Source organism: Aptenodytes forsteri, unplaced genomic scaffold, assembly GCF_000699145.1.
Source record: "Aptenodytes forsteri isolate BGI_AS27 unplaced genomic scaffold, ASM69914v1 Scaffold207, whole genome shotgun sequence".
NCBI lineage: Eukaryota > Metazoa > Chordata > Aves > Sphenisciformes > Spheniscidae > Aptenodytes > Aptenodytes forsteri.
In genome coordinates, this window is record NW_008794836.1 from 478,281 (window position 1) to 502,619 (window position 24,339).

General features: G+C 46.0%; 2 protein-coding genes across 2 annotated transcripts in view; one reads left to right on the forward strand and one right to left on the reverse strand.

Moving 5' to 3' along the window:
- The window catches only part of LOC103894984 (T-lymphocyte activation antigen CD80), a 27,726-nt gene extending 12,540 nt beyond the window's left edge, over window positions 1-15,186 (forward strand). The window contains exons 2-6 of the mRNA XM_009274478.2: window positions 1,686-2,024; window positions 4,711-4,992; window positions 7,027-7,152; window positions 10,510-10,633; window positions 12,565-15,186. Coding sequence (XP_009272753.1) covers window positions 1,686-2,024; window positions 4,711-4,992; window positions 7,027-7,152; window positions 10,510-10,616 — 854 coding nt within the window. The 3' untranslated portion in view covers window positions 10,617-10,633; window positions 12,565-15,186. The remainder of the gene's footprint in view (window positions 1-1,685; window positions 2,025-4,710; window positions 4,993-7,026; window positions 7,153-10,509; window positions 10,634-12,564) is intronic.
- Window positions 15,187-16,960: 1,774 nt separating this feature from the next.
- On the reverse strand, window positions 16,961-24,170 carry TIMMDC1 (translocase of inner mitochondrial membrane domain containing 1). The gene is made up of 7 exons (XM_009274505.1): window positions 24,056-24,170; window positions 23,163-23,251; window positions 22,963-23,051; window positions 21,036-21,103; window positions 20,068-20,146; window positions 18,522-18,632; window positions 16,961-17,948 (listed from the first exon to the last, which is right to left on the reverse strand). The coding sequence occupies exons 1-7, from the start codon at window positions 24,168-24,170 to the stop codon at window positions 17,849-17,851; spliced, it is 651 nt and encodes a 216-aa protein (XP_009272780.1). The 3' UTR covers window positions 16,961-17,848.
- Window positions 24,171-24,339: the final 169 nt, after the last annotated feature.

Below are 24,339 nucleotides of genomic sequence, written 5' to 3' on the forward strand. Positions count from 1 at the left end.
AGAAGGCTTTGGGGAGACCTTCTTGCAGCCTTTCAATACTTAAAGGGGGCTTATAAGAAAGGTGGAGGGAGACTTTTTAGCAGGGCCTGTGGCAACAGGACAAGGGGTAATCGTTTTAAACTAAAAGAGGGTAGATTCAGACTAGATATAAGGAAGAAATTTTTTACGCTGAGGGTGGTGAAGCGCTGGAACAGGTTGCCCAGAGAGGTGGTGGATGCCCCATCCCTGGAAACATTCAAGGTCAGGTTGGCTGGGGCTCTGAGCAACCTGATCTGGTTGAAGATGTCCCTGCCCATGGCAGGGGGGTTGGACTGGATGACCTTTAAAGGTCCCTGCCAACCCAATCTATTCTATGATTCTATGTTTACTGAGATCTGTTCTGCAGGGAAAGGAAGAGGGAATGTGAATCTTCTCTGTCCTGAGGCCAGCTATTTCCTTGTTTTTCTGCCCTCAAGTCAGTAGAGTGCAACAGATTGGTATCCCCCTTCCACTACTGGAGATGGGTGCTAAGGTAGTGAGGCTGAGGCACGCAGGGCAAAGGTGAAGCAACCCAAACTTCTGGACTAACAAAGCAGGGTGTGCAGGGGTAAGCATCATTCTGAAGGTTGCACAAACCCAGGCGAAAGCCCAGCCATCTGCCCTGGCCTTACTGCAGCACAGGACTGCGTGTCAGCACTGGGTCACTCTTCCAGCAACAGCAGGAGCTCCTTGCTAGGCCGCTCCCTCGCATGTCAGGTCCTGGCCCCTGTGAGCACCTACCCACTGGAAAGAGGAAGGGGAGTGGGAAAGCAGGGCTGATCACAGGGGTGGCGTGCATAGAAGTCATAGTGCGAAGCAGGGGGATTACTGCTAACCTGGTCAAAGTTGCACTGAATTTCCCCCTTGCAAGGGCCTCAGCTTGTTATTGTAGGCACACACCTGCATGCTAGGTATGGCACCGACACGGTCGCTGGTCAGGAGTTGGGGAATGCCTGTGCTGGTTTGCAAGTAATCCCAAGGGAGGCCCATGGGCCTTCGCAAATATAAATTTGTTTTAGCTAGACTAGGCAAAATTGTTCATTTGCTAAGACTAGGAGGCTGATGACAGTGTGGCTGTAACCTTTGTTTACTATTGTTGTGTTGCTTCTAGCTTCTGGGATCTTGAAAGGTGTGGGTTTTTTCTTTTACAAAAAAAACCAACCTTCCAAGAAAACCCAACCCCCCCAAACTAATAGTCCACTGTGGCCCTGTTTGGCATGGAGGGAACCCACTGGAGGGTGACTCAGACTTTCCAAACTCTGAGCTCTGAAAAGGGAGAGCAGAGGAGATAGCAGTTTGGGCATGTATGTTTTTATCCCTTTACATGAATAATGGCAGCTCTTTACTCTGAGGTGTGGCTTTTTTCAAGGGGCCAGCAAAATTTCTGCTCAGGCATGTGACTCTCCTGCCTTTGCCTTCAGTAATCCATGCAGAAATCATTGTGTGCCTGCTAGCTCGGGATCCTAAGTAGGACTGGAGCATCATGTAAAAGGCAAGGCCAAGGTAGGCCTCCCCTCAGTGCAGAGCTGAAGTTGCAAACAGCTCGGTGGGTGATGAGGTACATTAGCGGGCGCAGACAGAGCCGAAAGAGGTGAGCTCTATGCAGCAGGTCCTGGCACAAGGCTATACCACTGTCTCACTGACTTTTGTTTGTCCCCCACCTACAGGCTATGCACTGGAGAAGAAAGTAGTCAAAAGCAAAGTGGGGGAAAAAGTCGGCCTGCCTTGTTGTCATGAAATTCCCAGCTCGGAAAGCCTACATAATTACCGGGTCTACTGGCAGAAGAACACCACGGAGGTAGTGCTTGCCTACGCAGAGGGGAGGATGATCTCCAAGCACGAGCGGTATGAGAACCGGACAGAGATGGACACCAGGAACCTCACCCTGTGGATCTCCCCCATGGAAATCCTGGACAATGGCCCTTACCAGTGTGTAGTTCAGCACCTCAGATTTCCACAGAACTCAGTTGTTGTGTGTGATGAGCCTGTCACCCTCTTTGTTACAGGTAGGTGGATTGCCTCCCGACACCTGAGGCTTTCTGGTGCCAACCTCTGGGGGTAAGAGACACTCCTCCAAGCTTTAGTCATAGAGTAGCAGATAGACTTTCATCAGGAAGCCTAAAAGAGTGCTGGAAGGTGTGTTAAGGCCCCTGTATTTCCATTCTAGCAGCCTCCCTCCTTACCTTTCCAAAGCTACCCCAGGTACAGAAAATTTGCCTATCCCACCATCCTCCCCTTGATGCCTCCCTCTTGGGCAAGGACCCCTCCCAGGACACCTCCCCAGGTACCACTGCTGGTGGGTGCCCTAGGCCCCCTCTGCCCCCTGCTGTCTTTTGGGCAAAGCAGAGACCAAGCCCTTGGTGCACAGGAAGCATCCAAGCCAAAAGAGGAATGGGGTGGCATTGTTTCTCTGTGGCCACAGCAGCATCCCAGCCCTGCATCCACCCCCTTGGGAGCTCAGGCTCTCTGGGGGGCTGGCCAGCTCGCCAGCTCCACTGCAGCTCCACAAACTAAGGCTGAACTCAGCTGGAGATTTGAGGCTTTTTACCTTAAAGAAACAACCCGAGTTCCTTTGCTCAAAACGAATCTGAGTCTTTTCTTGGAGGCTACAAAAAGTTCCGTTGACATTATTTTCCATTTCCACCACTGTTTTTGTGGCGGTTGGTTTCAACCAAAGGCAGAGATACTGGTAACATATATAAATATATACATACATTTGAATACCTTTAGCAGCAGAGTTTTCCAGGAATCTTCTAGATAAGCCAGTGAATGAGCATTCCCCACCTGGAATGAGATTCATCAGCAAAAAAACCCAAGCTTCTGAGGTTTGGCCATCGCCTGCCTGTCTGAGGGCACAGTGGACATATGTGCAAGGAGACAAATTTAGTGATCTTTCTGGGAACTGATATGAAAAAAGGGAAGTGCGCTGCCAGCACCCTCTCTAGCTGTGAGGGCTGAGGAGTTAACTGCATGAAAAATGTGAAACAGTGGATCTCTTTTCCTCCCTGCAAACACTCCAGATTCTTTCCAGTTTCTTTCCTTCCAGAAATCCCCTTGCTGTCTTAAACAGGCCAGTTGTAATAATAGTGGTAGACTACTTCTCCCTTTGGAAAAGTGGGATCAGTTATTGTGGGGATCAGGAAAGGGAAAGCTCCCCTTGCCCCTGCTGGAATCAGGCTACCCTGAGAGAGGCAGAAAGGTGTTACTCCCTGGTGACTGGTCAGGGAGCCTCAGTGAAGTTGGCTGGGATATTTGAAGGGACTTTCCAGACTGGATGTCAGTGTTGTATTGCTCAACAGGTAGTGGGCCTGGAAGGAAATCCGGGTCTCTCCTTGTCTGCCGCCGGCAGTGCAATGTTGAGCAAGTTTCTTTCACTAGTTACTCGGTAGCCTAGACCATGGGTTTGTGGTCAGCATAAGCCCTGGAAGACGCGCTACGACTGCAAGGCTGTCTGCCTTATCCCAGCAGTCACGTGGTCAAATGGTGAGTCAGGCAGGGAGCAATCACAGACAAAACCTTAGCTGCTCCAAAACGGGTCATTTTGCAGTGAGTTGAGCAACCTGCTGCAGCCCTCTGCCTGGCCTTGCCGTGGCTGGGGCTAGCACCTTAGGGGGTGTGCAGGCTACGGACCTACAGCTGGCAGGGGTGGGAGGGAGAATTTGATCCCTTTGGCAGCAGTGGTGTTGGTGTGACTTAGCCCACCAGGAAGCCACATGCTGAGTTTTTTTTTTTCTTACTGGTGCCTCTCTTGCTAAAGGTGTGGTCCCGTGGAGACTTTTCCAGTAGGAGAGTTGCCTTAAATAGTTCCTTTGCCACCCCTTGTCTCCTCCTTACCCTGGGCTGTTTATTGCAACCCATGGGCATCCTCAGTTGTACCAATGCAACTGTTTACAGTAATACGATGAACCAGATTGGCAAAGGGAAGCAGGCTAACAATGACACCACCTTTCTTCTCCTTCCTCACTCATATTAGTCCTCTCATCCATTTCACCATGCAGCCTCGCAAACACTTACAGCGATACATCTGACTGGGCGGGAAGGCATGGAACAAGCTGTGTGGGTGGGAAACCTCTGAAAACTGTCTTTGGCAAGGAGAAAAAAGTCCAGTGAGAACATGGTCTGAGAGGACCTGCATACTGCTACGCATTTTTGCAATGACTAGTATGACTGGGTCTTGCTCTCAGCTGGGCCTTCTGGAGAGTCTTTCATGCAGAAAATGTAATTCAGTCTCTTGCTGGCCATCCCAGCTGAGAAACCAACATGTGACTCTCCTCCTTTCCCAGCAGAGATAGACCCTCTGTGAGCTTCTGGCTGGGAAGGGACTAATGAGGGAGGGAAAAGGAAGTAGTCTACCATTGCCTGTAATACGAATTTTTATTCAGTCCTGTATTTTTTCTACCTGTTTTATGATTCCTTCTGTTGTTCCACGAACTGCTGTATGTAGAGAGACACAGCGGCATTGGAGAGGTGGGGTCATGAAGTCTGTGTACTGCCCAGGGAGGAGAAGCAGCAAAGGCCAAGGCCATATCCAGTCAAGGCTGTGAGGAGAACACTAAGGCACAAGAAAGGCCAAACAGATTATGATAGAGGAAGAATGCCCTGTGGGGGAGTCTTTGCTTTGACCATGGGTGATCAGGACTGCAGCCCTCGCTGTAATCTGACAGAATGGTAACTAAATCTTTCTTGCTTCAGCTGACTTCAGTAAGCCGAACATAACAGCAGAAGTATCCACTAATTCTTGTGAATCAACTGAGATGGTGGTAAGATGCTCTTCTCATGGAGGTTTCCCCAAACCCAAAATCTCTGGAGCCCTCAACAACGTGTCTGTGGTGTGGAATGCCAGCTGGGTGTCCGAGTCCAGCCTCAGCCCGTACAACGTCACTGGCAAACTGTGGCTCAATGTGACCAAAGACGTCAGTATCACTTGCTCCGTTGAACACAATGGCCTTCTCAAGTCCACCAGTTTGCTTCTGAGTAGGTTTTATTAATAGCTTGTGTTACAAAACTATTTTGTTGAATCTGCTGAGTTGCCTCTCTGAGAAAGTGGTAGATTTTGTGTATCTGTTCATGCAAGGATGACCCAATGATCCCGCCTGTGAGCTGCACACCAAAATATTTCAAAGGCTGTAAGACAGCAAGGGTGGGAGAGGAGAGTTACAACAGTTACTGACAAGCAGAAATGGCTCTGTCTTCCTGCTGCTCTACCATGAGTCACAGCTGGGCTGAGAAGGCAACTGGATCCTGTTGTGATCTGGTGACATCAGCTTCGGTGGCTCCCACAAGTTGGGGTTTTGCCACCATTCAGTGCCCCTCTGTACCAGCACGGTCTTGCTGCCAGTTGTGTGACACAGAGCTGGTATTCAAATGGAGGGACTTGAGAAATGTGTGTGCCTTAAAAGCCACAGGTTGCACTTAAAAAGAATTTCCTCATTTAACAAGCATGTTTGTTCCTGCTTCGGTGACAGAAACTGTCAGCTGGGGTCTAGACAAAATTCTGCTTTCATACACATTTAATATAGGGTTAACTCATACGGAAAAATTCCATCACTGTGTGTGGCTTAAAAGTGATAACATAATAGGTAAGTCCATGCTTTGAAAAGCTTGAGGCACAAGTGGAAACAGCATGAGGGAAGGCAGCACACTACAGTCCAGATGTTTTGCAGTAGAAGGGGATTTGCAAGAAAATTCTCAAAGCCAAAAGGATTTTTTTTTTTTAATGTTGTTACCAAAAAGGTATCCTGAAATGTCTCTGGGTCTGATGTTTTCACTGTAGAGATAAGGGCACCTTCAAGGGAAGCTAGAGAAGCGCTATTTTTCCTAGGGCATTGTACCTTATTCATCAAGGTACCTTATTCATCAATCTTACTAAAATCAAAGGTGCTCGTGAAGAGAGGTGCCATTCAGCTTCAGGATGAATGCCAGAAACTAGTGCTTTATGAATATTGGTTATTGCTGGACGTAGTGCATAATGTTCCTAGAGATGGTAATGGAAGAAGGTTATGAATATCATACTACATAGAAAAGGAGAGCAATGAAAACGTAATAATGGTAATACATACATACAATCTGTGTTGTCACACAGATTCTCAGAAGAAGGTGCAATCGGTGACAACAGCAGTCACAAAACCCCCACTTTTTGATTTTTAAGATGTGGAACCACCCCCATTTTGGTATGATGGAAATGGTCCTCCAAACAAGTCTTTCATGAACACGGAGTTCCAGACAGAATACAGCCTCTGGTAAATGTAGGAGGCAAACCCTACAGTGGAGGGGAAGATGGTACAGTGGATCAGGCTAGTGTCTTAGAAGTTGAATGATGCTTAATTGTGCCAGGTGCAGATGATGAAAATCTGAAGACCTATGAACATGCACCAAGTCTCTCCTTCCTGTTGAATTAGGGTTGTCCCGTACTGTACAAGAACGGCCTGTTATCTACTCTAATGTCCAAGTGGCAGAATGGTCATCTCCAGTGGTGAAAAGCCAAAGGCTCCAGATCCACTGAAACTGAACTCTGCCACAACACTCTTTTCCTGCCATGCAGAAAAAAGTCTATTCTAGTCTGTTTAATGTATCATTCTCTGTCACCTATGAATTCAGAGGGAAAAAAATCAGGCATAAATCTGGCGAAAACAGTAAGAAAAACTGCAGAGTACCTTTCAGAGTGGAAGTTTTCTAGATATGGACTTAGACTTTTCCACCAAGTCTAACCAGTTTGTTTGAAAACAGCTTATGTGTTTTTTAAATACTGCCTGTCTCAGTCCTGTTCTGGACAAAGACTCAGCATTTCAGATTCTGTGGATGTGTTAAAAATTTCAGCACATAGCAAATGTGGGGGAATGAAAGAAATTTAGGTGCCAGCTTTGTTTGTTTATTGAATAGGTAAATTTTCAGGCTGAATAGCTGAGTTAGAATTTGGCCAGAACCACCAAAATTTACGTACCTGCTCTTACATGAAAGTGCCAGTATGTTGTTGGGCCCTTTATTTATGTTTTATTTTTTCTGTCTCAGAAAAACCAAATACCTGCTTTGTCCCTACTGTGCCTCCATCTTATAATGTCATTACTGCTTCAAGTATCATCATTATCATCTTCCTTTTGGCTATCACCCTAGCAGCAAGATACCTCCCAAGGCATGGTAAGTGTAGCTCCTTTTTTCAAGAAACGGTCTCTTACTGCTTATGGAGTTTCTATGTAAAATACACATTTATAGAAACTATACTGACAACTAGATATTTTTGTACCTTCTTCTCATTTCCTTTTTTTTTTTTTTAATGCAGCATCTACTCTCACAAAATCAAAGTCCAGCTCAAGACTTTCCTACATTTTGTGTGCAGGCAGCACTAGGGTTCAGGTTTGAGAGTGAAGGGGTGATGAGGAGTTTTGACAGCAGATCAGAATATTTCCAAAATCAGGGGTATACAGAATTGAAGAGATTCACAAAGGTCCATTTTTATGTATTAAGATGCTTGAAGATGCCAAGAGTCTTGGTGATCATGACAGATACAGCTGAGCACTGACAGTTTCAAAATAGGATCTCTCTACACTCCCTACTTAGACAATCCCTCAGAAAAATCAGAGCGAAAGTTACAAAAATACGTAGTGCTAAGGCCGCAGAAAGGACTTAAGCATAGCAATGTCCCACTTTTAGGAGAACCCCAATCAGAAGAGATGGATTTGTCTTCTCTGTGTGGCCAAAAATGGCACAGGTGAGGTGCCCTGTCCCACCCTATGAAGTCTTCAGTAACTCCAGACATGTCTCCAGGAGTTTTTCAATGGCAACTAGCATCTCGGGGTTAGCTGGCAGCCGAATAATTTGTTGTTGTTGCTCAAAAAAATCTCATCTGTTAGCTGTTGCTCCTAATCATGTGTAAACTGACCTAGCCAGAAAGCCCCTGAAGATGTGGGTAGGCATCTGATGGATTTATAAAGGTAGCTAGGCATCCAGCCAGTACTGAAAGTCAACAGCATAGAATCATAGAATCATAAAGGTTGGAAAAGACCTCTAAGATCATCGAGTCCAACTGTCAACCCAACACCACCATGCCCACTAAGCCATGTCCCTAAGCACCTCATCTACACGTTAGATACCTCCAGGGATGGTGTCTCAACCACTTCCCTGGGCAGCCTGTTCCAATGTTTAACCACTCTTTCAGTAAAGACATTTTTCCTCACATCCAATCTAAACTTCCCCTGGCGCAACTTGAGGCCATTTGCTCTCATCCTATCACTAGTTTAACAGCAGCGTATGTCCTAGCCACACCCTGTTAGCCGCTTTGAAAAGCAGTCCTGGAGAAAGACAGCAGGCCTTGCAACACGTTATAAATATCACCCAATCAAGTTCTGTCAGGTCACTGGGGAAGTCAAGTCTGGAGACAAGAATCCCACACTTGAGAGCGCTCTATGTTCAGCCCACTTAAACCAGAAGCCACCAGTCTGAGCTTCTTAGCTCATCACGGTCACAGTGGTATCCCCTGTTGGAAAGAGGTTATTTGCTAGGCAGCAGGGACTTAGTTCACTCAGGGACACTTGTAAGTTTGTCATGCTTGTGTCATCTTCTACCTCTGTTTCAACTTCAGACAAGTTCACTCCCAAGTCAGAGGTGCGGAGGTAGCGTTACTATTTTTCTCTTCCCCTTGCCAACCACAACCCTTCAAAAACTAGTGTGACCACTGAGTCAGGCCGGGCTAATTCTCTTTGGTGTTTTATCACAAAGAAAGGAAGCTTCTGGAAGGCAGTGACTCTTGGCTACACCTGCCCACCTCCTCATTTTCCATGCATGTGCCCCTATGACACCAGTGCTGGTTCTCCCCTGCTGTTCCCTGGGGCTATGTCAATGGGAAAGCAGCAAGGAGGTTGAAACCAAGAAAATCACAGCTGATCACAGCCTGTGCTGTTAGCTATGTGGATAATGAACTTCGAATTATAGGAGAAAACGAACTGGAATTGGAAGATTTGGCTCTAAACAAGTATAGGCTGGAAATTAAAAGGTTCCTTACCATTAAATTAGTAAGATTCTGGAGCATTCTGAGAGAGCCTTTTATATAGAAACCAAATTGCTTTTAAAGTAGATGTAAAAAGCATACCAATGTGGTAGAATGTGATCACCTGCAACAGCATGGGACATGGCTGCATAAACTGGAATTTCCCTTTCAGTCCCGTTTTCCTAATATGCACAGGGAGTAGATTTGCTAAGTCAGGTGGTGCTATTTTGTACAGCCACTTTCCAGACCAGGCGTATACCATAAGAAACTGAAGCTAGAGCTTCAGTCCAACTTCCCATTTTCTACAGTTGTCACATTTCAGTGCTGCTGTGCATTGCCACCTGTCTGGGAAGGGAAATACCTGTCCTAAGAGTGCTTCCTGCTGGTGTTGCTACAGGTCACCTTTCAAGAGCTATTGTGGGAGCTCAGAATAGGTCTGAGGGTACCTCTGTTGTTCTGGCATATGGAAAGCTGAGTCAGGAGCTGCCTTGATGCTAAGAGTGGTTTTTGAGCTTAAAAAGCTATGCTTCAAAGGGCTGAAGTGTGGGAGGAAAGAATAGAAAGATAGAGCAAAACGGAAATAAGAGTTTTCTCAGATGCGTGATTGTGGTGGTGACCAAAACATGTAGATGCTTTGTTGAGGTTCACAACCCCCTACTTTGAGGAGCTCACAGCCCATCTTTGCAGTAATTTAAGAATGGAAACTCTCTAGATTTTTTTTTTTTTGGCTCTTCAATTAATTTGACACAATGCACCAAGATTAGAGGTCACTTAAAGAATAGCTTAGGATCCATGTTGTAAAATTTGTGCAAGTACAATTTGCTGTAATAGTACAGAGAGATTCAACTTGAATTATTAAAACAATTCAATTAATTGACACAATGCACCAAGATTAGAGGTCACTTAAAGAATAGCTTAGGATCCATGTTGTAAAATTTGTGCAAGTACAATTTGCTGTAATAGTACAGAGAGATTCAACTTGAATTATTAAAACAAAAGTCATTCATAGATGCTGAGATACTAAGGGGACCTGTTTAATCTGAACTCCTTTTAAAGCACTGAAAGAGTTGGCTGGTTGGTTCTAACATCGGCATTCTTTTACTTGCTTGGTAAACTGCATTTAGTAACATGTAACTTTTACCGCTATTCCCCTTCTGACCTTACCTTAGCATGTAGCAACCTGTCTTTGTGCCAGGTTGAGGTCCTAGCCCTGTGCTAGTGAGAGCTGTTTTATCCATATGATACTATATAGATAACACTTATATATAACAGAGCTTTCTATCAGATCAGACTATGGCTATGGGCCAGCCATATTCAGATGTACTGCAGGGATGAGTCCTACCAAGGAAAAATAGAAGTAACTAGACCTAAAAGATTTTTTTTTTCTTTAATTTCTTCTCTCCTTTCTTCCCACTCTCAGTTACACTTTACTTTGTTGAAGAAGACATTTGGATTCAGCACTTTTACATCTTCTGGAATTCCAAATACTAATGAGGGATCTTCTTTTTCAGTCTGTTCTCACTATTGTAAGCCTCAGGATTCAGTGGAAGAGGGTGTGAAAGAATGTATGAAGCCACCCATGAGCTCTAAAGGGACATCTGAAACATCATTTCTATGACCAGATCATGTTTGCAGGTAGTTTTCTTCACCATTCTTCTCTTGGCAAAACAGCTTCTCAAATACTATTAGATTCTCGTGCGATGTTAGCTCACATAACCATGTATGGCTCTTAATATGAGTGTGTGTTGTCCTTCAGGGTAAATAAAAGCGGTAGGGCCCTATTGCCAACTCAGACACGTGGTGTCTCCCGGTCAGGTAACTAGAGGAATGATGCTCATGTTGCTTGTGGGGCATTGCTTTGTTTGGGTTATTTCAAATTTCTAGAAATGAATCTAGTGAAAAATGTTAGAGGACCAAATTTCCTGGGCTGCCACACTGCTTTCTCCACAGAATGGGCCCTGCGTGGAGGGCGTGCAAGTTTTTGTGGTATTCATTTCCTTAATTAACATAAATTTTTAGGGACTAAATGGGGATGGAGAGAGAGAGAGATGAAAGAAAAGGAACATTTGACAACTTTGACTGTCAGTGTCTCCTCTGAACCTGTTTAAGGAAGCTGGTTAATATCGGAGAGGTGGGTTTGTAGCATGGTCATCCATCTGTCAGGATCTGCAGTGACATCCCCTGCCGCTGCCCTTGTGCTCATTTTATGGGCCTCCCAACTAAGAACTGGGCAGTCTTTTAGTTCCTGTCCTGTTGGACTCATTTGTGAGTAGCTCATCACTACTACGGGTCCCACGTGGCCTCATCCCCTAGAGGTTATTTCTGGCTGATGTCCTGTGAGCTATGTGCCTGATCTGATGCATAACATGGGAACGTCACTGATGACAGAAATGGAGGATTGACCAAATGGCGGTGAGGGAGGTGAACAACAAGATAACAACTCCAGCTTTCCCAGTAAGATTAGCAATGCCAGTCCACTTCTGAGATATCTCAGTTCCCTTCAGCAGCTGGAGGAATGGAGAAGGAAAAGTTTCCCCTCTAAGACTTGCCCAGGAAACACTCTTATTTTAAAAGGAGTTACTTTCAATAATGAGGTGTTGTGAAGGATGGGCTGGGGAAAAGCCTGGCTTACCAAGGTTTTATGACTACAAAGCATTATATTCATTTTGGCTTGAAAGCTCAGCTGTGTTCAGGGCTGTGTCCTCCAAAAAGACATTTTTCAAGTCAAGAGACTTAAGGAAAGATTAGCAGCTAACCATTCTTATTCGCATCATTATCCAGGTGACTGCATTTCCTGCTCTCACCACAGTGTGCTGAATTGCCAGAGTAATGCAGTGGAGTAACAGCTGTAGAGTCCTAGAAGTCATGAATTTGTCACACTGTGCATTGCAGTAATCTAAAAGCTTAACATTTTTGAAATGGAAAGGAGGGGAAACTATCGTTCAGGCCACTCGTCTCATTTCCAAACTTGACCACCCACTCATGTTTTCCTCTGGGGAAGGCCCTATCTGGAACAGATACTAGAGCATTGGTTAGCATGAATTCTGGGGGCTTTTGTGATGGGAATGGTGGGAGTTCACCTACTGAATAAATCCATTCTGCCGCATTCCTCTTTGGTTATAAAAGTTTGCCAGGCTTCTTCTGTAAGTGGCTGGCGTTTCCCAACTCCAGTGTCTGGAACGGCTGCTGTCTGTGGACTGGGATGAAAGCTGTGCTTCCTTAGTGGTTGACTGTCATCTCGTAACTGCGTGATACGCTGAGCCATGTCCTACTGCTGCTTAAATAGGGTAGCGCATTCATTAGTCATCCTCACTTCACAGAGGCATAGCACCTCTGTACGGTCCAAAGGTTTTCACAGTAAGTGTTGAGCCAGTCTGTAGCTCACTGTAGTGCCTGTCTTGAGCTGTCTAGCTCTGAAAAGCTCTGCCTTTACTGTAATAGGAGCCCTCTTGTGGAGGGCTATCGCAGGTGATCCCCATTTGTCTCGGCTCTGCAACATTCTGGCTTACATTTAGGATTAAGAAGGGGGGGAAAAATCAGTAAAATCTCTTCTTTGTGTCCTTCAGGTTTCTTATCCTGTGTATTCTTGCACTGCAGTCCCCACTGTTCGTTGTACAGCAATGCTTATTGCGTTGACCCTTTGGCTCTCTGAAAGGGGATGACAGCAGTAGAAAACTCTGCTCAAGAAGACTGACAACATAATCTTGTGTGAATGAATACAAAACCCCACTTATGCCACAGCAGCTGTGGGGTGGTCTCATTACAATGGGGTCGCTGGAATTCCAACTGGGAGGATCCTCCATGTTCCTGCAACAGGGCAGAAGAAGAGTGTCGCCAGCATCAACACACCAGTTCAGGAGTTTGGGATCCTCTGGCTTTGATGCTGCCTCTATGAAAATCAGGGGGCCTGCAGAGCCCTAGCAGGTAGCCCATGCCTACCTACCCCTTTAATAACACAGAGCTGGCCTTTGGGAGACCCCAGACCCCGATACACCATCTCAAGTCAGGCTGTGCCTCCATGTTGCGACTGGGAGCCACTAAAACTTCTTTTATATTCAGCCTCGCATGGGTATCTGCCAGTACTGTTCTTTGTGCTGGAGGACTCCGGATTTGGACTTGACCATTACAGATACGTGTCCCTTCTCCCCTAAAGAGGCAATAATGCACACACTTTTCATTAAAAAGCACCTTGAGGTGGGACTATATGCCTCATGCTTATTTTCAGTGCTATGAGACTTCTTAGGGAACGATACATACTGGCGCCACACCTAACGGCTAACTAATATTGCTTACCTACAGCAGTGGCTGAAGTTCTTGTAACCTTTCTCTCCTGAAAGGATGGCCTCACCAACCCAGGTACCAAGATACAGCTCCTCCATTAAATTACTCGGAGATACAGGAGCACATCTGACACAGTGCAGCCTGCTGGTGGTGGTGTGTGTGAGTGCACACCTTTGTGCATACACATGTACAAGCTTTTATATGCATTCCTTCCTACCCACACTTGTAAAGCCACATCTGAATTTCTGTAACACTCAGTGGTTATCTCACATGTATCTACTGTAATGAAATGTAACTCAGGGCCTTGCTTCATAAAGGTAGGTCTGCTTTTGTTTGTACATTTGCCTAGGAATACTTGTTAGGGTAGGCTCTCCAGGTTCGTGGGAGTCTCTCACAGCGACATAGGGATTTACTTTGCGTTGAATGTTGCTGCTTTCTGCCAGCGTTCTCTCTACCCAGCCAGGACTTGAAAGAAGTTCCCTACAGGATGCTAACATTGGATAGGACTCATCTGATCTGGGTGATATTCTTGCCTACTGTGTAGGAAAAAGTGGTTTCTCATTTTGAGGGGAAAAGAGGAAAAAGCTCCAACAAGCTTCCTAACCAACTCTGCATACTAACATAACTCAACCCTGCCCTGAGTTGGACAGGTTTGTTCTTCCCTTTTGCTCTGTCCCGCTGCAAGCTGTACCCATTCCCTTACCGCTCTATCTATGCGTGTAGTTAGCAGGGCAGACCAAAGTCTGAAAGCACCGTGCTGTCCTCTTTGGGGGATGTTTTGTTGCTCAAGTTGTTTGTCTTGCTAGGACACAGCAAAAAAATATTCCATCCATTTCACTTTTTTCTAGCAGGTACATATTGAGAGAGAAATTGCTGGAGGAAATAGGAGGACTAAAAGCAGTTTATAAATGACTGAGCTATGAGAGGCTAAGGGATCAAGTTGCTAGTAAAAAATAAGACACTGCTCTCTTTCTACTCCTGCAGTGTCATGCTGCCCCGTCAGCTTTTTTACTGCTTTCCCGTTGTATGAAATGAAATGGGAACTTCAGAACATTCTTATGGAGGGTTTTTTGACAGAGAAAAGATGAGGTGGGTGACAAGGAAACAATACTCTTTGCACTTGTGCATTCTGGTTGCAAGCAGAAGGTAGGTGACACAGAAAGCAGTGTTTCCAAAAGGCAGCCTGACCTTATTGCAGGACTTGGTGTATGGGCAATGGTGCCTCACATTTTTCAAGTTTCCTTTTCGCTCAGTCTATGCTTGTTCTTTCCAGCACAAACTACTAGCTTCTTGCAGGTGGACCGCCCTCTTTTTGTATCTACTTTGCTCATTTTCAGCATTGTGCTTCCCTCCCTGCTATAACCACAATGCATTTCCACCTTACCAACCACACCACAGCTCTGACAGTTGTACTGGCACGTTTTCCCTCTGACCATCCCATGCTCTACTTCTGCTCCTGACTGATGATCGCACAGCCTCCTGGAGAAGGGTTTGTCTTTTGCACTGTGCCAAACCTTTCTACATCACCAAAGACTCCTGTGACACTTTAAGTAACTCCTTCTAAAGGAAACAAAAAGTTTCACTGACAGGTATGTCTAGCATCAGTTTGTTTTTATATTCTTGATGGGCAGGTTATTTGGTTTATTTTTTCCATAAGCACTTATACTATGAATGATGTTTTCTATTGCCTTATGCTGTATTTGGTGAATTGCACACAAACGGTTTCTGTGAGACCTTTTCAGCTTAGTATCTGGGTCTTTGTACCAGGTGAGCTGCTCTGTTTATCACAGGTATTTTGTATATAACATTTTTTCCTGGGGTTCCTCCTTTAATTGTATTAAAAAATAAATGGTAAACTCAATGTCCTTTCCTCAGTAATAAAAGATGTCTGTTCTATGTGCTGGGAAGTAGTAGGGCCTTTCAATTATTCACATGAGCCCCAGCCACCATTTCACAGCTGCTAAAACCATACGCTGTGTAGCATCAAGGTAGGTGATGCAGCTGGTTGACAAAGCTGTACCAGGTACAGCTGGCAGCGAGACACAGCTCTGTTTGGTGTGCTCAACAGCAGAGACAAAATGGCACTCAGGTACCCAACTTGCAACTTCCACGTATCTCACGTCTGTCAACTTGTCAGGGATTAACTGAGTGGTGTAGCTATGGTGCTCGACACTCAGTTTGCAACAGGTCTTCCTCTTCCCTCCCAAAAAGGGAGGTTCTCTGCAAAAGCAAAATCCAGTGTAAAATATTCTCACTGTATCCCTGCTACGTGTGTTACCTATAACTTCAGGACCGGTAACTTCAGTGCTGTGCTTTTGCAGGGGCAGGGGTGTGAAGAATCCCTTACATTTGTATTCAAAAAATAAGCTCTGAACCAACTCTTCACTCCCTGTTCAGACAGTGACTTTGAATACAAGAAATGAGGAAGTGCAGGGAACTAAATTCAGCAGGAAATGGAGCAAAAAATGGCTGCGAAGCTTGAGTGTAGATGGAAGTCTCTGCTCCCCCTTGCTAATGTGCAGCATAAGGACATCTAGCAGCCCTTCCTTCCTTACACAGAGAGAAAATCCACACAACTGCTACACCTTGGCTCTGCCTACCCTCCCATGGAAGAATATCCCTGCATCAATGGTCAGACACAAGAAAATTAGTATTCTTTAGACATCACGTCAAATACCACTAAATAGGAATAGAGAAAGACTGAGCAATGGCAGAGCTAAACATCATCAGAACTGCTGTACAGATAAGAGTATGGGATATTGGGTGGGGATGTAACAGCAAAAAAAGAAGGGGGGGGGGGGAAACAACGCTGCTGTGTAACCACAATGGCAAAAAATGTGACTCAGAAAGGCCTGCTATTTTGTTTTTTTGAGGGGGCAAAGGACGGTAGCACTACTGTCACCAATGCATGCAGAGCTTTAAAACAGGAAGGGGGAGAGAGACATATCCATACCTCTGCTTATGCAGATCCTTCGCTTACCCATAGAAAAGGAAAATCAAAGCTGCTTGATGACAACCCCAAATCACTCGTATTTCTTCAATGGAAAAATGAACTACGCTGAGGTGTTTAAAAAATAAAATGCTCATTTCAGAAGTCAGAAAACACACCACCTTCTTGGAAGCAAGCTGTGCCAAAAATCTGCCTTGGGTGGGTGGAATGTGCTCTGTGGAATTGACTGTTCATATTTCAATCAACAGTAATCAGCTGTAACGGCAAAAAGCATTCAACCAGAACAGACTGACTACTTTTTTCTTGTGGGAAGGAGACCTGAACCCCCTGCCTGGATGTAATTCTCTTTAATAGGAGGAAAAAACTCTAACAAAGAAAGGGGACCAGAATTCTGACCTTCTGCTTTGTGGGAAATGGTGATGGGCCACCTAGCCCTTCCGGGTACAGACCATTATTACATTAACTTCAGCCCTACCCATAGGTAACAGCTATGACTTAACAGTTGATCTCTGGTACAAAATAATAAACAGACCTGGCACTCTCCTGGCTCTTGTCTTTGTAACTGCCCAGATAGAGGAATGTCTGACACCGCCACCAGACTTTATTGCTCGCTGGTGGGATCTTAGATAGAGCTCTTCTCATGGGATATCACTCAAGTATGTTTCTCTCATGCAAATACTGTACTAACATAAAGTACATACTGTACTAACATAAAGAGCTTACGGCCACAGTCACCACTGCTAGACAGCTTTATTGAGTGTCTTGAACCACATTTCCCCCAAAGGTAATCCTCTAATTTCCAATCTTCAAATGAAATTAGAGGCCTTTTTATTGTTGTTAAAACTGTCCACAGCGCCAGTTCTTCCACCATCACCACCAGAAACAAGTCATCCTTTCTGTGGCCCCCTCAGCCACACTTCTATTGAGGAACCCAAACTATGTCTTTTTCGGGGTATTTCCGTATCACTCCCAGCTCCTCCACCCTTTCTTAACATCGATTGCAAAATACCTCAAGTACTGCAGGAGCCAAGTGTGTTTTTCTGCAAAAAAGCCCAAAGAAACCACCGTCAGCAAAACAGCATTGGTCCCAGCCCAGCCAAGTCAAGCTGCGGGAGGGGGATGGCGAGAGGAGGAGAACCACTCGCTCTGGTGCTGCCTGTATTGCGCTTCGACAGCAAGTTCTTCAGGCGCTGTCTGAAGAGCAGCTTTCACCAGAGCATAATTAGCTTTTGGAATCAGGGTACCTTTAGCATCCAAACTATTCATAGGCTCCTTTACCTTGAATATTTCTACATCGCTGGTGGTTTGGACATTTTTCAGCAGTGAAATGGGTTCTAGACGAGGCTCTGGGGCTGCCCTCACCCTCTGCCAAACCTAGATGACACTTCCTAGTCTGCAGAATCTGCATTTCCACCTTCTCAGGTGGAACAGGTTTGGCCCTTCCAAGCTCTTGTGCAGTGATATGCATCCGTGAACAATGTTTTCAGCAAAATGCTTTTTCACAAGCGCACAGGATATAACTGCGTTCACAGAAGACTTCCATGACCCCTTGACTGAAGACTTTTATGAGCAGAATCAAAATACTTTGTAGCTGCTTACAACAGAGATCTGGCAAAGACTCAGTAGCTCCGAGACTCTCTTGCTGTCTCCGTCTCCGGTCCTCCCTGGGCGTTGCTTTCCATTTGGCCTAAGACTTCGGTCACACTGAGCCTGGATTGCCTAACGAGAGAAGAGAGAGTGCTAAGTAATTTTATGCCTGTTTCCTCCTGACAAAGGCATCACTGCAGAATCCCAACTTTTCAAAAGTTTCTTCTGGAACTGTCACTATTTGTGAGGTTTAGTAAGTCACGCAACCAGTGTCATAGCCTTTTCTCCCCAACGCTTCCAGCTATCCTTCTTCTTTCCTCTCTTTGACAGGGATGGAAAGAAGGCAGCAATGAAGGAAAAACCAGAGTTCTGGCCTCTCTCAATTTTGGTAAAGAAATACTAATGTGCTTGTCCTGCTTGTCTTCTCGGCCACTGCAAAAGTGAAAAACTGATGCAGAGCTACTGGGCCGGGGCGGGGCATGAATTTTGAACAAAATACCTTGTTACAAAATAAGCAGCAACATCTAAGGCTGGGAAGACTAAGTTGGCAGTTTTCAGACTGGTATGTGAAACACACCAAAAACCAAGAGCAGAAGAACCAAGGTTTAGAAAACCTAGTGTGTCATGGTTTCTTTAAATGATTGAACCACACAGACCTAGACACACTTCTAGCCAAAGACTCAAACAGGCAGAGCTGCTCCTTACCACTCTGCTAACTTCTGTTCATACAGCTCCCCGCGCTCACGATTTCTCTTCTCCTGCAAGGTCTCACCAGCAAGCTTCTGCATTATCATTAAGAGGCCTCCTGCAGGGATCCTAGAGAAGGAAGCAGAAAAGTCACAAGTCACCCAGGGGACACACAACAGTAATAACTTACCGGCATCGGCAAAAGGAGCATGCGGGGGCCAGCCACTAGATCAGTGGAGCATAATGTTCCCCAATACTCATATCACACCGCAGACTAAGGTACTCCTATTCTAGTGTCAGCCATCAAACACAGCCTGTCTTCAGCTGTGACTCACTGTAGCCCCTTCGATAACATATTTTGAATTTACTCATTGACAGGCACACGCAGGGCAAAGGGGTGGAAGGATTTAAGGTGCCCAAACAACCCCTGTAGATCACCTAACCCATAACTTAGACAGTCACACCCCTGCTTAGCTTCTGTCCAGCTCTGGAGGTACTTGTGTTTTCATTGGTAAAGCTCCCTAGCCTGCTTCCAGGCATGCCCGCAGCTGACACCATCCTGACGGTGCGAAGTAGCACATATAAAGCTCATCCTCTTGTCCAGGCAGGACCCCCAAATTCACTTGTGAGGATATTCACAAGTCAGTACTTTGAGAGGAAATTCCAGTTCTGCTTGAAAAGTCAGACCTCTCTTGAGTTAAGAGGTCATTGTCCTGATGGGCAGAGCCCCGGAGAGAGAACCATGGGTTCCTCCATGCCCCAGGGAGCTTTAGGAGATACACGACTGCAAGACATACACGAAGAGATGTGCCTGCCACCTTACAGCCTTGGGTTGTGCAGCCCAAGCACGCAGCTTCTTCCTCAGCATTTCCTAATGGCTGCTGCTCTACATTTTGGCTTTGATGGAGCTTATTTTGTAAAAAAATCATTTTTACACAAGATTCCTAACCTAGGGGCTGGCAGTTCCCAGGGTGCCCCCTTCTTCAAAAGGTGTCATCGTGACATCCCACACCCCTTGTGCACTGTCTGGATTCTGAGCTGCTACAGGAGCAGTTGCTGATGAAGCTGAGAAGGGAGCCCAGAAGCTGCCGTCTTACACTCCCGCCTTTACCCACAGACAACACAGTTTCTTAAAACAGATGTCCAGTGGTTCTGTGCACAACCATTGGGCTCATCAGTGACCACACCAAGGAAGGGGGACAGGAGACATGTCTATAACCCATCCTCATAATTTCCTATTTAACAGTAGTTAGCGTCTCCTCTAATAAGCAAATAGCAGCAAGTAAGATGCTCTATTGAGAGCACTGAGTTCTTATCGCTGAGGAAGCAGCAAAACACAAATCAAGAAAAAAAGAAGAAAAAAAAAACAGTTTAAAGGTTGGAAGAAAAGTCATCATCATGAGGTCCCAAGAGAGATACAGAAAATCCCTCAAGGCAAGAGAGGAAGGGAAGCTTCTGTAGCCCCACCTATGATTCAAGGCGTGGTGTGCGAGGCCACCGTCTAACAAACACCCTTAAAGAGTGGCTGTGTCTCGATCACTCACTGGCAGCAGTCGCAACTCACCCAAACGCTGTTCCGAACACGAAGCCGCCTGCCAGTCCCTGCAGGCCCAAGTGCATTCTGAAAAGGGCTCCTGTGAAGGCTAAAAAAACCACAAACCCACTGAAACCACAAACAGCCCCCCACCAGCCATCACATACAGATGGAGGGAGCTGCTTTTGCTGCATTTCTCCTCTCCGTGAGCTGACATCTACTTTTAACAGAGCAGAAACCAGGCGCCGTGGCCAGCGGGAGGGACCCTCACCATACAGTCACCATGGTCTCTGCACTAAAACGTTGCACAAAGCTCCTTCTGCTTCAGAAAAACTCCCCAAGAAATGCTAAGAAGTATCTAAGAAAATATAACCGAGCTCTCTTCAGGCTGGAGCATGATTCCCCTCCCCCCCCCCCCCTCGCCCACCAGTAACAGGTTATAATAGTAGCTGCCATGTAAGGCAGAAAAGATCAGTAAAACACGTATCCAACTGCAAGGGCAATAAAGCCTGTAAAACTGCACAAGCAGATCACTTACCCGGAGCCCTGTTGCCAAAAGCGGACATGCAAAACTTAGCATGAAAAGGGTAGTTTATAAACAGCGCACTGAACTGTTATAAAGAGCGGAAATAAGAAATGCTTTCCCTGCTAAATAGGTGGTTATGAGAGCAGGTTATGCACCAAGTGTTGCCTTTACCCTACACAAGCATTTTTCACCCAAAAAACTCCAGCAAGTATTTTGAAGACGAACGGATAACCGCAAAACTCCCCAATGGTTTCAGAAGTGCATCGATATCTCTCCGTTACAAATAAAGGCACGCAGCAGTTAAATAACAGAGCAAAGTCACAATGGCAGTCGGTAGAACAGGAAACAAAACCCAGGAGCACAGAAGCTAGAGACCTGCTCAAATCCAAGAGATACGGATTTCTGCTTATGCCTTTCCGTTTATGACCCTTGCTCATAAAGAGAAAAGTACACAAGGTTATAGCAGTCTTACCTCCTGCCGAAGCAAAATTACTGATGGTGGTTTTGTTGCGGTACACAGTCAGACCAGTGCTCACCGTGCTGCAAAGGTAAGGCACAGAAGAAGTCAGCAGTTGCACATGGAAGAAGACAGGTAGCAAAACATAGCCTGAAATAAAGCTGGATTTCATTAAGCCAGCCCTCAGGCTGCCTCTAACTGCCTTGCTGCCCATCTGTCCAGAGCGCACAGGCGCCAGCCACAAGCGCCTTGGTTTCTTGTGACTTTACTGCAGGCAGCTGCACAGCCGGAGGCCGGGGAATACCAGGATTCCCGGCCTGGATCTGGGATATTCTTTCTTTTTCTTTTTAATCGAAGATTTTTTTTCCCATCATATATTCAAGGATAAAAGGAACTGAGCAATGAAAAGGTCCTCTCGGTCGGTCAGTCCTGACGTAGCACCTTTACCCCCAGAAGCTGAACCCGTGTGTCAGTTAAGATCTTGCCTGACGTAGACAGTCCCACGCCTAGAGCTAAGTCACACTCATGATGTCAGCAGGGTCACCTACTCTTGCAGCATGAGATTCCCTGCCAGGGCAGGTACACCATCTCCTCCAAAAACATGTTAAGCCCCTCTGTTCTCAGCTCAGCAGCCACATCCTCCCCAGCACTTTAGCGAGCCTCCTGCATGACATCTACAAGCCAACAGCCATCTTCCTCTCCTTCCCAACGCTGTAACGTCACCCTAGCCTTTGTGCAAGGTAAAACTACACAATTTGGTTTTAAACTGCGAAACTCAAAATTCGCGCAACCGCAGGACGAAATCTTCAACTTGGACTTTACAGAAACAATTAATGCTGAGCAGCAAATATCTTCTTTCAAAGCCTTTTACAAAGGGGTGGTGAAAAAGGGCGATGATCTGACTGCAGGGGAGACATCTGGTGGAAGATGACGAGGTTACACGTCAAGCCCAGGAAAATCTAAAGAAATCAAACGCTCCAGGAGAGAAAGCAAACGGTACGCTGACTAAACCTGAGAAGAGACACTAAACCAAAAGGAGCCAAAGAAACCAAGAGAGATCGAGGAAGGAATTCAGAAAGGAACAAAAAAATTGGGGAGACGGAAATATAAAATAATGCTAGTCAATACTGCTGGGATCTTAAAAGCAGAAGGGGAATTTAAACAGAACGCACCTGCAGATATAGTCAAGGCAGCTTTAGGACTACACATAAATTCACCATTTTGAACGTCAGGGAAGGTTAAAAAGGCATTATTCGGAAGAGCGTGCTTAGTTTGATGCTATATTGTCAGAAATACACTGACGCATCTGGGGGAGAAAATCAGGGAAGTGGAACTCTGCGTTGGTTGTGGGTGTAGGAAAAAATTGAAGGCCTAAAGAGGTACATACAACTGGTAGGACTGATGTTCAGCAACTGCTTAATAACAAGACAATCATCTGCAAGCATTTGAGGACAAGAACACATAATTGTGAGTAATGCTGGTGTATACAAACTAGGAGTAATGACACATAACCAAAAGGAGAAAAATTAGCGTGGGATGGAAGGCTCTTCCAGAAACAGCCAACACACTCGTAACGCTCTCCCAGAGAAAAACACAAAAAAAAGAGATGAAGCAAAAGCGGAAAGAAGCCGTCAAGCGCAGGGAAGAACAATATTCAAGTCAATAACAGCATGGATTAGATGTAAGGAACAGGGCTTTTCCAGTTTTAGTTTTTGTGTTGGTTCATTAGAAGATCTGAACTCTGGGATAACTATAAAACGTTAAACCCTCTTCATGTTCACGCCTTATCAGTCAGGCTCGCTGTTAACACAACACTTTGAGCCTCAATCAATCACCAGCAGTCTCTCAAGGAGCGGCGAGCACCGCCGGCACGAAGGGCTCCTGGCCACTAGTGCTTCAGCATAAGCCAGCTCTTCTCCTACTGCCATCGGGAAACGCTTACTTGAATATCGTCACAAAAGCGGCTACTCTCCAGCTCCAGCGCCAGCCGTAGCGGATGAAACTCCTGAGACCAGCACGATGCGCGGATTGCTAGGGGGAGAGAGAAGACAGGTTACAGATCACAGCCCTGCCCCTCCTCGCCAGCACCACCAGCCCGCTGCGATCTGGGGTATTTGCGACGGGTCGTGGGACTGATGTCACCTGGGAAGGATACCCTGACCCTTGGGGATCAAGTCGGTCATCTTCAGAGGAAAAGCCGCTCACGTTTACCCCAGCCACCAACAGGAAAACCAAGAATTAATTCCAGTTTGTAACGAACGTCAACTGGTCTTTCTAATCCTGGTGCTGAAACACATCCGGGGGGGCCAAGGAGAGCTTTCTGAGGACAGTACAGGAGAGTAGCAGAGGAGAAGAAAGGGGGGACAACCAGAAACTACTTCTTCGTTATTATGAGTTCATAAGTATTAATAACCATTAATAAATAACCATAATAAGTAAATAATAACCACCTACTTAAAATGTTAAGAGACCATCAAGCCCTGCAGTTTAGCACTGGCGCTTAAGAGTTTGGCAATAAGCGGCTTTTAAAAAGATGTGATAAACAGAAGGTTCATAAAAATTAAAAATATTCCAGTTAATACCACGAAAGAAAATAAATTCTCTCTCCCAGTGCCTGTGGTGTAAGTGCTTAGCCCGGGTGCAGATACAGAAGAAGTCAGAAGGACAGAGCGAAGCCAGGCACAGATCGATACTGGGCAGGCGGCTACATCGGGGCCAAATCTAAATAGTGAATGCTGTAAAATCAGGCAGATTTTTAAAGGGTTTTTTTTCCCATTGATCCAGGTAACCAACACTTTAATCGAAGAACAAACTGCCAGTGGCAGTTATAAAATCTCACAAATGTTCTTTGTTGTGATAAGCTAAAAGAATTTTAAACGGTCTTAAAATAACTCGCATGAATAAGGGGACACCACCAGTCTGACACTGTGGAGCGAAGTCTCTCGCCAACACTAAAATCTAAAAGCCGAAAGACTTTTCGAGACATACTGACCGATGAGGCGTGTAACGCCCACTCAGAGCTGCCCGTTAGGCACCTCGCTGAAACAAGGTCATTCGGTCTCCCAGGGACTCTTGTGCCACCACGAACCGCAGGCTCCAACGGCAGCTTCTTCCGCAACCGGAGCCTTTCCAAGGCGCCTCGCCCCGCATGCCGGCGGAGGCTCTGGGGAGGCTTCCCCAGGAGGCCCGGGGACGCTTCGGTCCCTGGAGCGGCGGGCGATGCCCAGCGCTCCCCCGACAGGAACCCCGGCCGCTCCCCCCGGGTAACCCCCCCTACACAGCGGGTCTCCTGGCTTCGCGGGTGGGCTCTGCCGGGCCG

Bases quoted from the DNA above. Each gene is read 5' to 3' on its own strand.
- TIMMDC1 (XM_009274505.1), bottom strand. From the start codon at position 24,170: ATGCGGGGCGAGGCGCCTTGGAAAGGCTCCGGTTGCGGAAGAAGCTGC. The intron at 23,252-24,055 runs GTGCCTAACGGG...ATTAATTCTTGG, and splicing joins AATGACCTTGTTTCAGCGAG to TTTTCCTGTTGGTGGCTGGG. The intron at 17,949-18,521 runs GTAAGGAGCAGC...TTCTCTCGTTAG, and splicing joins GAACAGAAGTTAGCAGAGTG to GCAATCCAGGCTCAGTGTGA.